At 45.8% G+C, this 12609-nt stretch overlaps 1 protein-coding gene across 1 annotated transcript in view; it reads right to left on the bottom strand.

Moving 5' to 3' along the window:
- The window catches only part of LOC121009381 (dual specificity testis-specific protein kinase 1-like), a 33199-nt gene that overhangs the window by 5569 nt on the left and 15021 nt on the right, over positions 1-12609 (bottom strand). The window contains exon 2 of the mRNA XM_040442467.1: positions 3289-3488. Coding sequence (XP_040298401.1) covers positions 3289-3488 — 200 coding nt within the window. The remainder of the gene's footprint in view (positions 1-3288; positions 3489-12609) is intronic.

Here is a 12609-nt window from a genome sequence, read left to right as displayed (position 1 = left end):
AATAAGTGAAAACATAAGTAGATATTTTTCCGACTTTAGAAAAGGCTCCTAACTACCAGCTAATGTCCTAACTACCTTTAAAGACTGAATCATCTGCAAAATGTAACATAAAAGCTAAACTAGGGGGCGCCATTGCTTCCATTAGATAACCCTAAAAAGGTTCTTATCGAGGGGTTTTGCAATAGTTTAAGCTGCAATACCAGGAGCGACCTGTGGACAGGGGTGGCGCTGTGTCAGGGAGTAAGAAGCCACGTTATAAATGTGGCGTCTGTCAGGTACAAGAAACGTCCCCCCCCCAAAAAAAAAAAAGAGCTGGCGGGGGAGGACGCGGTCCGGTCAGGAAGCAGGCGCTGAACCCATCATTAGAGGGTAGGTTAACAGGCGGCGTTTCCTGAGAGGATGCAAGGACGCGCTCAGAACAAATCCCCTTACATGGGAAAGCTGGGTACAAGCAATATGGCCGCCATTACAGCCCCCCCACAGGGGGTTGTCACCCAGCTTCTCCGGGCTCCTGCAACGATGACAACCTTCTTGTCTGCTGTTTGCATGTCAGTCTTCACTGCAGATATGGCATTCTATTCATTCACGACAGATCATTTGCACTATATAAACACTGCACTTTCCCGTCATTATCTGCCCTCGAGACGGAAGCCGAATGGAGGAGCGAAGAGAAGTGATGGGCAGAAACCGGACGGCCGAGGAGGAAGCCGCAACCCACATCCCGAGCACCCGCTCCTAATGTGAGGCTACCTTCCTGTGGGGGGCGGCCGTGTCAGCTAAACGGCATCTCCACCCAAAACCAGAAATCAGAGCCGTGTATCTAATCCTATCCTGTGTGATACTGTCTGCTGAGCTGTGTATCTAATCCTCTCCTGTGTGATACAGTCTGCTGAGCTGTGTATCTAATCCTATCCTGTGTGATACTGTCTGCTGAGCTGTGTATCTAATCCTATCCTGTGTGATACAGTCTGCTGAGCTGTGTATCTAATCCTATCCTGTGTGATACTGTCTGCTGAGCTGTGTATCTAATCCTATCCTGTGTGATACAGTCTGCTGAGCTGTGTATCTAATCCTGTCCTGTGTGATACTGTCTGCTGAGCTGTGTATCTAATCCTATCCTGTGTGATACTGTCTGCTGAGCTGTGTATCTAATCCTCTCCTGTGTGATACAGTCTGCTGAGCTGTGTATCTAATCCTATCCTGTGTGATACTGTCTGCTGAGCTGTGTATCTAATCCTATCCTGTGTGATACTGTCTGCTGAGCTGTGTATCTAATCCTCTCCTGTGTGATACTGTCTGCTGAGCTGTGTATCTAATCCTACCCTGTGTGATACTGTCTGCTGAGCTGTGTATCTAATCCTCTCCTGTGTGATACTGTCTGCTGAGCTGTGTATCTAATCCTCTCCTGTGTGATACTGTCTGCTGAGCCGTGTATCTAATCCTGTCCTGTGTGATACAGTCTGCTGAGCCGTGTATCTAATCCTATCCTGTGTGATACTGTCTGCTGAGCTGTGTATCTAATCCTATCCTGTGTGATACTGTCTGCTGAGCTGTGTATCTAATCCTACCCTGTGTGATACTGTCTGCTGAGCTGTGTATCTAATCCTATCCTGTGTGATACTGTCTGCTGAGCTGTGTATCTAATCCTCTCCTGTGTGATACAGTCTGCTGAGCTGTGTATCTAATCCTATCCTGTGTGATACAGTCTGCTGAGCTGTGTATCTAATCCTATCCTGTGTGATACTGTCTGCTGAGCTGTGTATCTAATCCTATCCTGTGTGATACTGTCTGCTGAGCTGTGTATCTAATCCTCTCCTGTGTGATACAGTCTGCTGAGCTGTGTATCCAATCCTCTCCTGTGTGATACAGTCTGCTGAGCTGTGTATCTAATCCTCTCCTGTGTGATACTGTCTGCTGAGCTGTGTATCTAATCCTCTCCTGTGTGATACTGTCTGCTGAGCTGTGTATCTAATCCTCTCCTGTGTGATACTGTCTGCTGAGCTGTGTATCTAATCCCATCATGTGTGATACTGTCTGCTGAGCTGTGTATCTAATCCTGTCCTGTGTGATACTGTCTGCTGAGCTGTGTATCTAATCCTGTGTGATACTGTCTGCTGAGCTGTGTATCTAACCCTCTCCTGTGTGATACTGTCTGCTGAGCTGTGTATCTAATCCTCTCCTGTGTGATACTGTCTGCTGAGCTGTGTATCTAATACTACCCCATGTGATACTGTCTGCTGAGCTGTGTATCTAATCCTGTGTGATACTGCCTGCTGAGCTGTGTATCTAATCCTATCCTGTGTGATACTGCCTGCTGAGCTGTGTATCTAATCCTATCCTGTGCGATACTGTCTTCTGAGCCATGTATCTAATCCTATCCTGTGTGATACTGCCTGCTGAGCCATGTATCTAATCCTATCCTGTGTGATACTGTCTGCTGAGCTGTGTATCTAATCCTATCCTGTGTGATACTGTCTGCTGAGCTGTGTATCTAATCCTATCCTGTGCGATACTGTCTGCTGAGCTGTGTATCTAATCCTATCCTGTGTGATACTGTCTGCTGAGCTGTGTATCTAATCCCATCATGTGTGATACTGTCTGCTGAGCTGTGTATCTAATCCTGTGTGATACTGTCTGCTGTCCGGCAGGGTCATCACCCAGCTTTCCCTGACCTCTGGGTGATGCATCCTGTTGGTGGCGGCCATACTGCTCGGCCCTCCTGCGCTGCCGTCGCTCACCACTACTATGTCGCCTATTGTTCAGAAAGGACCGCTACGCCCGGCTCGTATTACGCCCTTTTAACCCCGGGCACACAGAACACAGCGCTGCGGGCGGCACGGCCAAGCACACAATCAATATTTAAGTAGCGGTAGATCTCTGCTTACTGGCCCCGTATCATCCGCGGCTCGCTATGCGTACGCCGCCTCCTTTCACCCACGCGGCTGCGGGCACAGATTAATTATTAATGGTCATGCTTGCCAAGGAAAACAAAGCAACTCCCCTCCAGAACCTGCCGCGACACCCGAGCTGCCCGCCTGGCATCACACATTGTTTCTGGTAATGCAGGGTGACATTCTGTCCTATCCAATCTGAGCTTCAGAGAGTCTGAATACAATGCCAACACTGCAGTGAAGACTGACACCATCAAATTAGTTAGGTACCCAGCAAAATTTTGAGCAGGAGGAGCCTTCCTTAAAATACATACGTCCCACAGGGGCGGGGCCGTGACTACCTGAAGATAACGCTGGTATATCACTGACCTCCAGGGCCACAACAGGGGTCACTTACTTTATACACTTTAGAGAAGAATCCACTTCCTATTGGCTCCGCCGTGAAACTCTCCCAAAATTCCAGCTTCCTGACGGCCGTGCGAAGCTTCTGCCACCGATCCTCCTGGTAGTAGGCGTCCGAGAACTCACCGTAATACGGGCCGGGGCTCGACGGCTCCGGAGAGAAAAGCCCCGACTCATACATGGTGGGGACCGCCACTAAAAGACAGGGACAAGACTCAGCGTCATTATAGTAGTTATATTCTTGTACATAGGAGGCAGTATTATAGTGGTTATATTCTTGTACATAGGAGGCAGTATTATAGTGGTTATATTCTTGTACATAGGAGGCAGTATTATAGTAGTTATATTCTTGTACATAGGAGGCAGTATTATAGTACATATATTCTTGTACATAGGAGCAGTATTATAGTAGTTATATTCTTGTACATAGGGGCAGTATTATAGTAGTTATATACTTGTACATAGGAGCAGTATTATAGTAGTTATATTCTTGTACATAGGAGCAGTATTATAGTAGTTATATTCTTGTACATAGGAGCAGTATTATAGTAGTTATATTCTTGTACATAGGAGCAGTATTATAGTAGTTATATTCTTGTACATAGGAGCAGTATTATAGTAGTTATATTCTTGTACATAGGAGCAGTATTATAGTAGTTATATTCTTGTACATAGGAGGCAGTATTATAGTAGTTATATTCTTGTACATAGGAGGCAGTATTATAGTAGTTATATTCCTGTACATAGGAGGCAGTATTATAGTAGTTATATTCTTGTACATAGGAGGCAGTATTATAGTAGTTATATTCTTGTACATAGGAGCAGTATTATAGTAGTTATATTCTTGTACATAGGAGCAGTATTATAGTAGTTATATTCTTGTACATAGGAGCAGTATTATAGTAGTTATATTCTTGTACATAGGAGGCAGTATTATAGTAGTTATATTCTTGTACATAGGAGGCAGTATTATAGTAGTTATATTCTTGTACATAGGAGCAGTATTATAGTAGTTATATTCTTGTACATAGGAGGCAATTTTTATTAGTAAAAAAAAAAACAAATATGAAATGTACATTTCCAACAAAATTTTCAAAAACAATGGTCATTTGACAGAAATCATAAACCTCTAATAAAGAGTAAACTCATAACTTCAACTTAACTTGGGTCCATTTCTGTTAAAAGAAGAGGGGGGGGGGGGATTGAGCATTTTCCCAATGAATTAAAACTAACGTTAATCCATATACACATTCCTCCATAATGTCACATTGTTTCTATTTTTCCTGACTTCCAGGGATTTGATCCACCTCAGCTCTGACATGATGAGGGTCACTGCTTTTGTGTGCTGGAATGGCTCGTTACTGATGGACACTCTGGTTCTGGTGTTCCAGTGATAGTACTTGATGATGGTAACGATGAGATACATGGTCCCCCGGTCAATGTCACCTACATGAGATGGTACCCCATAGATGATGTCTGGGTATTCAAGAGACTGCAGTCTTGGGATTTTTAGTTTATGGGATATTTCCTGCCATATTTTTCTCCCTCCCCAGCACTCTGATATAAAATATGCCATTGTCTCCTGCTGCAGACACCCCAAGGGACACTTAAAAATGTTTAATTTTCTTTAACAAAAAGCTTTCCTTACAAGGACAGCCAAGCGATGTCATAAAATTTAGGAGGAAGCCTCACCACATTGAGGAACCTCAGACTGTCCTGTAAGATGGTGGTCGTATAGTCTTTCAGTGTGGGCTATAAACAGAAGAAGGTCTTACACATCTTAAAGTACAGATCTTTCCTGGTCTTAGCCTAAATGTAAGACTTCTCTATACCCCACTTCTTCAGGCATCTGAGACCATAGTCCAGGTACTGGGGGAGGTAGTCCTGCGTCCATCTCCCCCTCTTGAGACTGCCACCTCGTACCCAAGATTCTGAAAAAGGCAATATCCAGTCCCGGACACTGTTCATCCACAGGGAGCCATTCTTCAAGTCCAGGCAACCAAAATTAACTTTTAGGAACAAGGAGTCAAAGAACACCCTTGGATTTATCATATCCAGCCACCCTCTCTCCTCTGTAGGTAAGTGATCCCTCTTTTTACTGGGTTCAACCTGTTCCCCCAAAGAAGCTCTAAGAACAGGCTAAAGAGCCTAGCCGAGAAAGATTCTGGCAAAGGAAAGACAGACATATAAGAAGACAGGGACTAGGTAAGTCTTCAACATTTTAACCCTTTCTCTATAGGTCAGCCTCCAGTTCTTCCATCACTAAACCTTTGCATTTCCGGCTTCCAATCTTTCTTCCCAATTTATCCTGGCATTATCTTACCTCCCGAATTTAACCCCAACGATTTTAATATAGGTGGAGGCTTTCGTAAATTGTGGCAGATGAAAGTCTGGATCAGAATTCAGGGTCCAGAAAGCTTGACTCTTCTCAAGGGGGACCAGAGACCCTGAGGCCTCCAAGTAGCTTCTGATGGATGCAGACATCTGTACCTCACAGGGTTCAGATATCACCGTCACATCATCCACGTAGGTAACAACACTCAGAGGCAAGCAGTGGGGGACTGGCACCCCCTGAAAATCAAACTCCTGCAGCGACCTCAGGAACAGGTCTAAGGCAAACACATACAGTAGTTGACTCAACGGGCAACCCTGTCTCACCCCCGCCTCAACCGTGAAAGTGTCACCCTGCCAACCATTGACCAAAGGAAAGTTCTCTGCCTCTCTGTACAAAGTTTTCAGCCAATCTACAAATTGTCCTGGAATACCGTACTTTGACAAAGTGGCCCATAGATACTCATGGTCTACTCTTGACCAGGCAAAAGAGTAGACCAGGCTAAAGCCTTCGACAGACCAACAACATATCTCCCACACCTCAGAGCTTTACATCTCTCAAACATCTCCTTTATCGAGATAACTGCTCCAGAGATGTTCCTCCCTTTTACTGTGCCGGACTGACAGCCTGCCAACAGTGCCCGGGACAAACAGACTAATCTAGACAAAAGGATTTTTGCCAGAATCTTCCTGTCGACATTCAAGAGGGCAACCGGCCTCCAGTTCTTGATGTCACTAGGCTCCTTACCATTAGGGTCAATTCATACGTCCGTAGAATGGGTCCGGATCCATTCCGCAACGTTGCGGAACGAATCCGGACCCATTCATGCTCTATGGGGCCGGAAAAGATGCGGACAGCACACAGTGTGCTGCCCGTATCCGCATCTCCGGAGTAGGGCCCCAATCTTCCGGTCCACGGCTCCCGAAAACAATAGAACATGGTCTATTCAAAGAATAGGCAGTTCTATGGGGGTGCCGGCCGGGTGTATTGCAGATCCGCAATACACTACGGACGTGTGAATGGACCCTTAGACCGAATTAACGAGGACACCCTCATGGATGGAAGAATCAGGTGATTTTTCTAGACAATTTTTGAACACGTCCACGAGGATTGGAGCCAAGTGGTCTCTGAACTTCTTATAAAATTCTGCTGTTATACCATCTGGACCTGGTGCCTTCTTCAGATGTAACTAATTAATGGCCACTTTAACCTCCTCCACCGTCAATTCTGCTGTTGAAGGAGAAGGGTCCAAATCGTTAGTATCAGGGCCTGGAGTTGCCTCCAAGAATCAAGCCATCTTCTCTTTATCCAAAACCTTCCTCTGAATTAAGTCAGTATAGTAAGATCACCACCCCCAGGATACCCTCCCGAGATTCCTGCAAAACACCTCGGGAGTCAGTGAGACCTGGGACCACATTGTTTGCCACATGCTCCTGACAGTTCTCAAAGGGATCAGATGACCCTAAGGTCCCATAATCCATTTCAAGAACCAGGGAGGTGTACCTGCTGTACTGATAATGCCTCATCTCATATTTTAGCCGGTCAATCTTTTGTTGGTCCCCCCCACCACCACCACCACCGAATAGAGTGACTCCAATTCTTTACACAGCTTGAGATACTGGCTGTACTTACTCTTCTCTTTCTTAAAATGACAGTCTCCTGAATAAGGGACTACTCTCTCCTTCATCCCACTGACTGTTTCTGCTGGAATAACAGAAGCCAAATCTATCCTACTACTTCTGTCAGCACAAGAGTAGGTGAAGTTTGGCTTCCTACCTCCCTGTGTGAAGACATCACTGAGACCTGCCTGAGAGATCAAGTTATTCAAGACCTTGGAGTCCCTGGTCACTGCTCGGCCAGAGGATCTGTCACTTGATGTTCTAGCGACATTGAAATCGCCAGCCATTACCACAGGAACTGAGGTAAAGAGATGTTCAGTGAAGTGAAGCAATAACTGGATTCTTTCTGCCACTGACTGTGGGCCACAGATATTAATGAGTCGGAGTCTACCATGAATAGTGACTTCTAGAACCAGACATCTTCCCATAGCCACCTCTGTTAACCGATGTACTGTCACATTATTGGTGGTAAACATGATAGCCACCCCGGCATAAGGCTCCACAGCCAGTGACCAGAAAGAAGGACCAGTCCGCCAATCTCTTTCTGCCTCACCTAAAAGCCCTAATGTGGTCAGAGGGGTCTCCTGCAAGAAGATGACATCTGCACCCAGATACTTGAAATGGTCATACACAGCGTGTCTCATACTCCTTACTTTTATACTGTTCGCATTACTTGAAGCTATTTTTAAAGAAGACGCGGCCATAAGAGCAAAAAAAGTAAAAGCAGTGAAGTCCCCATCATCATAGGTCAGAGTCTGAGTTGTTCTGTCTGCCACTTGTTTCCATGTCTGACTCTACCTGATCTTCTATGGCAAAGGGTCTCCTTTTTGTTTGGGGTCTCCTGTGTCGCCTTCACATTCCTCATCTATCCGTGGTAGCTCTTGCTCGTAGTCACCATCTGACTGTCAGAACCTCACCGGTTGGATATCACCATACATCTGCACCTATAATGACTTATTTATTGACCCTTTGGCCCATGTTGTAATCTGCCTCGGGCTTAAGGGAGGACGTGTCTTTTTTCCTCCGTTTGCCCTGCTTGCTCTTACTCTCCTCAGGTACAGATGGTGATACAAACGAGGCTCCATCTGACTGTTGTTGGACCTGAGGGACAGTCTCCATGTCATCCTACACACTCTCTAAGCCCTGATGTCCTGGCTCTACACTATCCAACCTCTGCTGGACTTCTTGCCTGGTCAGTATTGTCCCTGACATCAAGGCCTCCTCCTCTACAGCCTCTACCTCTTCCTCATCAGGATGCTCTTTGCCCAGATGCATGGCACAACAGCTGTAATCTCTGTGAGGGTGGCCCATATTTCCACACAGATTATATCTGATGGTCTCACAGTTAGCACTTACATGGCCGACCTCGCCACACAGATTGCACTTCACCACAGTGCAGGCACTGGCCAGATGACCGGCCTTGCCACAAGGGCTGACTAGAGTAGAAGCAGACGCATTTCTCTCTCCCAATGTAGAAGGAATTGGGTAGATGCCATGTTATATTGTTCCGCTGGCGCTGTTTGACCAGGACCTTCCACCCTCCCGTGCAGATACCAACATTGTCCCTGTTCTTAGTCAGGTCGGACATAAGGTCACAATGTCTCCTGAGCCACACCACAATATCCTGGGGAGGGACGACCTCATTCCTGAAGATAATGTTAATTGTGACTGTGTCTGGTTTGGAGATTGGAATAAAAATTTATTTATTCCAACCCTCTGTCTCAAAACCTGGTGAAATTAGCCCAGAACCTATGCAGATTAGACATGAGCTTAAAACTAACGTCAAACCCTGTCTATCTGGTAGGTTTATCACTGCCAAAATCTCTGCTGGCATGAAACCCATCTGGTAACAGAAGTTCTCGGACCACAAACCTATCGGGAGGTCTTCTTTGGCGCCTCAGTGTTTGAACCTCACCACATTCCTTCTTTTAAAGGCCTGGCCTGTGTAGCCTGCACTAGAGAAGAAGGATGGAGCGGAGCAGCTCTAGGCATTTCTGGGGGGTTCCTGGAGAGTCTCACAGGCCTGATCTACAGGGGGGGTATGTTCTAGGGGGAAATCCTGCACATTACTCTGCACAGCTTCTTCCACCCCGTCCACCTCTATGTCACCATCAGATAGGTCCCACACAGACTGTATGTCCCCTCCCGCCTCTGACCCAGCAGGTCCATGTCTGCCATCATTCCCAGTCTGTCCCCAGCAATAGAGCTCTGCTCTGTCACCACATCACCCTGACACCTTGGTGAATGTCCACTGTCCTGATGCTGTCCAGTGCCTGCTGGGACTTGTGGTGCCTCTGCTAGGACTTGTGGTGCCTCTGCTAGTTCCTGGTACCTTTGCATGGTCCTGCTCAGAGAGAGCTTTAGAACTGTGTAGTTGCTGCTGCACAGTGCCTGCTGGGACTTGTGGTGCAGGTCTCGGTGGCTGCCGTTTCACAGTGCCTGCTCGGACTTGTGCTTTAGGTCTCTGTGGCTACTGTTGCATGGTACCTGCTGGGATTTGTGGTGCAGAGCTGTGTTGTGCTTGCTTTCCTCTGCGTGCATCTCCCTCTTTGAATGATAAGCTTGCCGTCTGCAGCACAGGCCGTGACATCTGCCAGGGATCAACTGGGGAAATATGTGACCCTGATTCTGCAACAGAGGATCTGGAATCCAATTCAGTGTTCTGCCTATATGTGGCAAACCGTTCCTGGTTCCTATAGGACTCTGCCAGGGGCCCCATCTTCTCCAGGACACAGTCCATCTCCCTCACCACCCCAGCCAGCTCTACGCCCAGTGAGTGCAGTCTGCCATCATACAAGGTGTTACTCTCAGGATTTGCAGTCTTAAGTTTATACAGACAGTCTATCTGCATCTGCAGCATTTCCTTATGGTGGTTCATCTCCCCATTCTCCTTATCAGCCCTGGGATCTCCTCCGCCAGCTGCAGCTCAGGTACACGTTCTGCCTCCTTCACCGGTGGTCTTGCTTTGGCCAAAGTCTGAGGTGGTTTGAATTCAAAGTCCTTCAGCTTCCCCATTCCAGGCTTCATCACTGGTCTCATCACTGGCTCCAGAGTCTGCACCTTTGATAATCCTGGAGGCTCCTGGAGACTTTGCTGCAGGTTTCCCCTGAACCATCTCCACAGGCTTCTCAGCATGTTTGATACTTCCACCACCAGCCTGAGATCTTGTGCAGCCTGAGCACTCCATGTTGGACACCAGATCTGTAGTGTACGGGAACTGTAATACCCGTCACTACCAAAGTGTCACTTGGTGTGCTGTCGTCCCTCCTTAATTATGGAGAAGTTGGTATATGTCAGTTTTATAAAATGTCATGTAATGTATGTATTTTCCTGTTACTGAAACTTGCATGTACAGGCCTGCTAGGGGTGTCATTCCAGCTTCTAGTCAATAGAGGGAGCTAGGGAGCCCTAGTTTATATAAGGCCCAGTCAGGGAAGTGCAAGGCAGACGGAGTCTAGTGTCTGTAATCTACAGTTGGAGATTAGACAATGTCAGAGACAAGTCCAAGCCTGAAGCCTGCTGTCCAGGAGAAGATTCCCTCCTGAATTCCCATATGCAGAAACAGGAATATGTTAGCTCAAGAGCCTGAGGAAGTTTCCAGAAGCTGAGAGAGACAGAGGCAAAGATCAGGAAAGCCAGAGGTACTCGGAAAGACAGAGGAGGTACTTATTAAAGCTATAGCCAAGGATATAAAGCCAGAACTAGGTTAATGGGCCTTAGTGAAGAATTGCTGTATTCCAGGATCAGACAGAATTAGAGTGCAAGCTCCTGTGCTGCAAGTCCTGTGTTCAACACTCTGTAATCACCTTGCTGTAACTGAATTGCCTGCATTGACCGAATTGCAAAATCGACTGTATGCCAAGGAACTGCGATTCCAATATTGTCTCTGCTTGAAAATTACTAAAGTTGGAGTTCTGTTTTAATACTACGTTTCCTCAATTTATTCCTGCATCCGCAAACGGCGTGCCACCGTTTACTTGGCACTGGCGTCACAAACTATTTCTACCTATACCTGCCCTTGCAGTGAGTCAGCTGTACCAGGTTAGTGTATATTGCACTACATCACCCAGAAACACCTATTGCACACAACTTGAGTACGCTGCAGATCCTGCACAGGTTCTCCTGCAATGTCAGTCTTTCCAGGGAGGTTCTCCCTGTCTGTGAGCTGGAGGGGTGAGCTGCACACCTGCTGCATGGGACGAGCTCTGTCCTCCATGATGGGCACCTTGCTGGATTTTCCCTGTACTTTTGAAACTTCCATCAAAGGATTATTTTTCAGAGCCACTTGGTTCTCCAGGATTCTGTAGACCTTGCATGGCAGACCCACTCACCTCATGTTTCTTAGAAGCAGTTGCTCCTGTTTCATTGCTTTTCTCTCTTCCATTTCTTCATTTATTTTTCTTGAGCTGGAAACACTACCATTCTGAGCATTTCTTCCAACAGGTAGGACTTTGGGATTTACATCCACATTTGGAAGAGTTTGGCAGTTTCCTCCTAGTGAAGGCCTGGAAGCCTGGGCCTTTCTTGGGGAGCTTCCCCACCCAGGGTGGCCCCTTCTGGGGCTTTCTCCAGACATCAGGAGTACCTCTAACACACGTCATCACTACTATAGTATTATAGTAGTTATATTCTTGTACATGAGTGGCAGTATTCTAGTAGTTATATTCTTGTACATAGGAGGCAGTATTATAGTAGTTATATTCTTGTATATAGAAGCAGTATTATAGTAGTTATATTCTTGTACATAGGAGCAGTATTATAGTAGTTATATTCCTGTACATAGGAGGCAGTATTATAGTAGTTATATTCCTGTACATAGGAGCAGTATTATAGTAGTTATATTCCTGTACATAGGAGCAGTATTATAGTAGTTATATTCTTGTACATAGGAGCAGTATTATAGTAGTTATATTCTTGTACATAGGAGGCAGTATTATAGTAGTTATATTCTTGTACATATGAGCAGTATTATAGTAGTTATATTCTTGTACATAGGAGGCAGTATTATAGTAGTTATATTCTTGTACATAGGGGGCAGTACTATAGTAGTTATATTCGTGTACATAGGGGGCAGTACTATAGTAGTTATATTCGTGTACATAGGAGGCAGTATTATAGCAGTGATATTCCTGTACATAGGAGGCAGTATTATAGTAGTTATATTCTTGTACATAGGAGGCAGTATTATAGTAGTTATATTCTTGTACATAGGAGGCAGTATTATAGTAGTTATATTCTTGTACATAGGAGGCAGTATTATAGTAGTTATATTCTTGTACATAGGAGCAGTATTATAGTAGTTATATTCTTGTACATAGGAGGCAGTATTATAGCAGTTATATTCTTGTACATAGGAGCAATATTA

This window comes from Bufo bufo, chromosome 8, assembly GCF_905171765.1.
Source record: "Bufo bufo chromosome 8, aBufBuf1.1, whole genome shotgun sequence".
Classification (NCBI taxonomy): Eukaryota; Metazoa; Chordata; class Amphibia; order Anura; family Bufonidae; genus Bufo; species Bufo bufo.
The sequence above is the reverse complement of the archived record's forward strand: the minus strand, read 5'-3'. Positions and strand labels throughout refer to the sequence as shown.